This window comes from Hippocampus comes, unplaced genomic scaffold, assembly GCF_001891065.2.
Source record: "Hippocampus comes isolate QL1 unplaced genomic scaffold, H_comes_QL1_v1.1 scaffold49, whole genome shotgun sequence".
NCBI classification, from domain to species: domain Eukaryota; kingdom Metazoa; phylum Chordata; class Actinopteri; order Syngnathiformes; family Syngnathidae; genus Hippocampus; species Hippocampus comes.
The window spans coordinates 602,917-604,493 of record NW_017804830.1 but is presented as its reverse complement, the minus strand read 5'-3'; the positions used below and the strand labels follow the sequence as shown (position 1 = coordinate 604,493).

Here is a 1,577-nt window from a genome sequence, read left to right as displayed (position 1 = left end):
GCCGTTTTGCGTCCGTTTTGGGTGGACGGCGGAGAGCAGAGCCACGGAAGCTCTGCAGGGGCCCTGAAAAATGAGGCGGTTGACCGTGGTTGCGAGTGTCTAGGCAATGGGTGGGCAATCCCAGTCCTGGGGGGGGGGGGCGCTATCCTGCATGTTTTCCAAGTCTCCCTGTTGCAACACACCTGATTCTTATGAGCAGGTTCAATAGGAGGCTTCCACACAACTCGCTGATAATCTGATCATTAGAATCAAGTGTGTTGCAAAAAGGGAGAGATGGAAAACATGCAGGATAGCGACCCCCCCCCCACAGGACTGGGATTGCCCACCCCTGGGCCACACAGAAAGAATGAATAACTTCCATTACTTCCATTTTATTCATTTCAGAATCTGAATAAGATTATTAATAAAATTATCTGGTACATCCGTCTACAATATGTCACTCTTGACGGGAGTGAAGGCGCGCTTCTTAGTCACGTGATAGTTTACCGCGAAAATCAAACCCGGGAGCGAGCGAAAAGGAGTAAAAAACAAAGGTCTTTGCGAAGGGGAAAAGGCCCAACCCCCTTTGTGCGTTTGCAAGTTACCCGGTGTCCTCTTTGGGGCGAAGGGCGAAGCGAAGCCGACTCTGGCTGGGTTGGCCGGCCAGGTTGTACTTGACGGTGACGCAAGCGTCTTCTGCCTGCGAACTCTGCGGAAAACAACGCGGGCCAAACGGGAAAGGTGCTTGGAGACACGGAAAGCATACAAAACGCTTGGCGGGTCGAAAAGCGAATCGCCGGACTTTTGAGTTGAAAGGCGAGAAGGTTCGGCTCGGCTCGGCGTTCGTCGCCAAGCCGAGCGTCCCTTTTGCCGCGCCGGCGCGCTTACCCGTCCGGTGAGCTGAGCGTAGATCAGCGAGCGTTGACCCTGGAAAATGGTGGCGAGAAGCGGAGACAGCGGCGTGACCGACACCTCCTTCGGCAAGTCCCACGTGAGCGTGATGTCCTCCGCCGCCGCTTGCAGGGCGAAGCGCAGGGATTGCATCACCTGCTCAACGGCGGGACGCCGAGTTAGCGCGCTTGCAAAATCACCGCGCCCGACTCATTCGGAAAACGCTCTCAAACGCCGGCCGGCGACAAGTGTCGTCTTGTGCCTGCTCTCAAGTAGATTGCTTTGATTGATGACTACGATGAAGATGATTCTTTATTATTATTATTATTTTCGGCACCCGTACTTTTGGAGCATTCGTTTTCACAATAGGCCGGTTCCTTCTCGGAGCCAGAGCTCGGACTGGCACCGAAATGATCCCCCGTTACCTGATGGTGTTAACGACAGCAAAGCAGTTACGGCTCGAAAGTGCCACTCGAACGACCGAAAAGATCTTTTGAGTTGAAAAAGGCTCCCCATCCCGACGAGCCCGCGTGGCATCGTGGCCAAAAGGCAGAAGAACCCTGAGCGGAAATGGCGCTTTTTGCCCAAATGTTGGCGACGTTCTGCAGCTTTTTGCTTTTGTGAGATTTTTGGCCATCACGTGAGAATGTACGTGTACGGGGGTACAAAGTAAAATTGGCTTTTGATGGATGGAATTTTTTTTTGGG

General features: G+C 53.3%; 1 protein-coding gene across 1 annotated transcript in view; it reads right to left on the bottom strand.

Moving 5' to 3' along the window:
* LOC109514274 (von Willebrand factor A domain-containing protein 5A-like) overlaps window positions 1-1,023 on the bottom strand; it is a 19,815-nt gene extending 18,792 nt beyond the window's left edge. The window contains exons 1-2 of the mRNA XM_019867213.1: window positions 868-1,023; window positions 585-688 (exon numbers count right to left, since the gene is read on the bottom strand). Coding sequence (XP_019722772.1) covers window positions 585-688; window positions 868-1,023 — 260 coding nt within the window. The remainder of the gene's footprint in view (window positions 1-584; window positions 689-867) is intronic.
* Window positions 1,024-1,577: the final 554 nt, after the last annotated feature.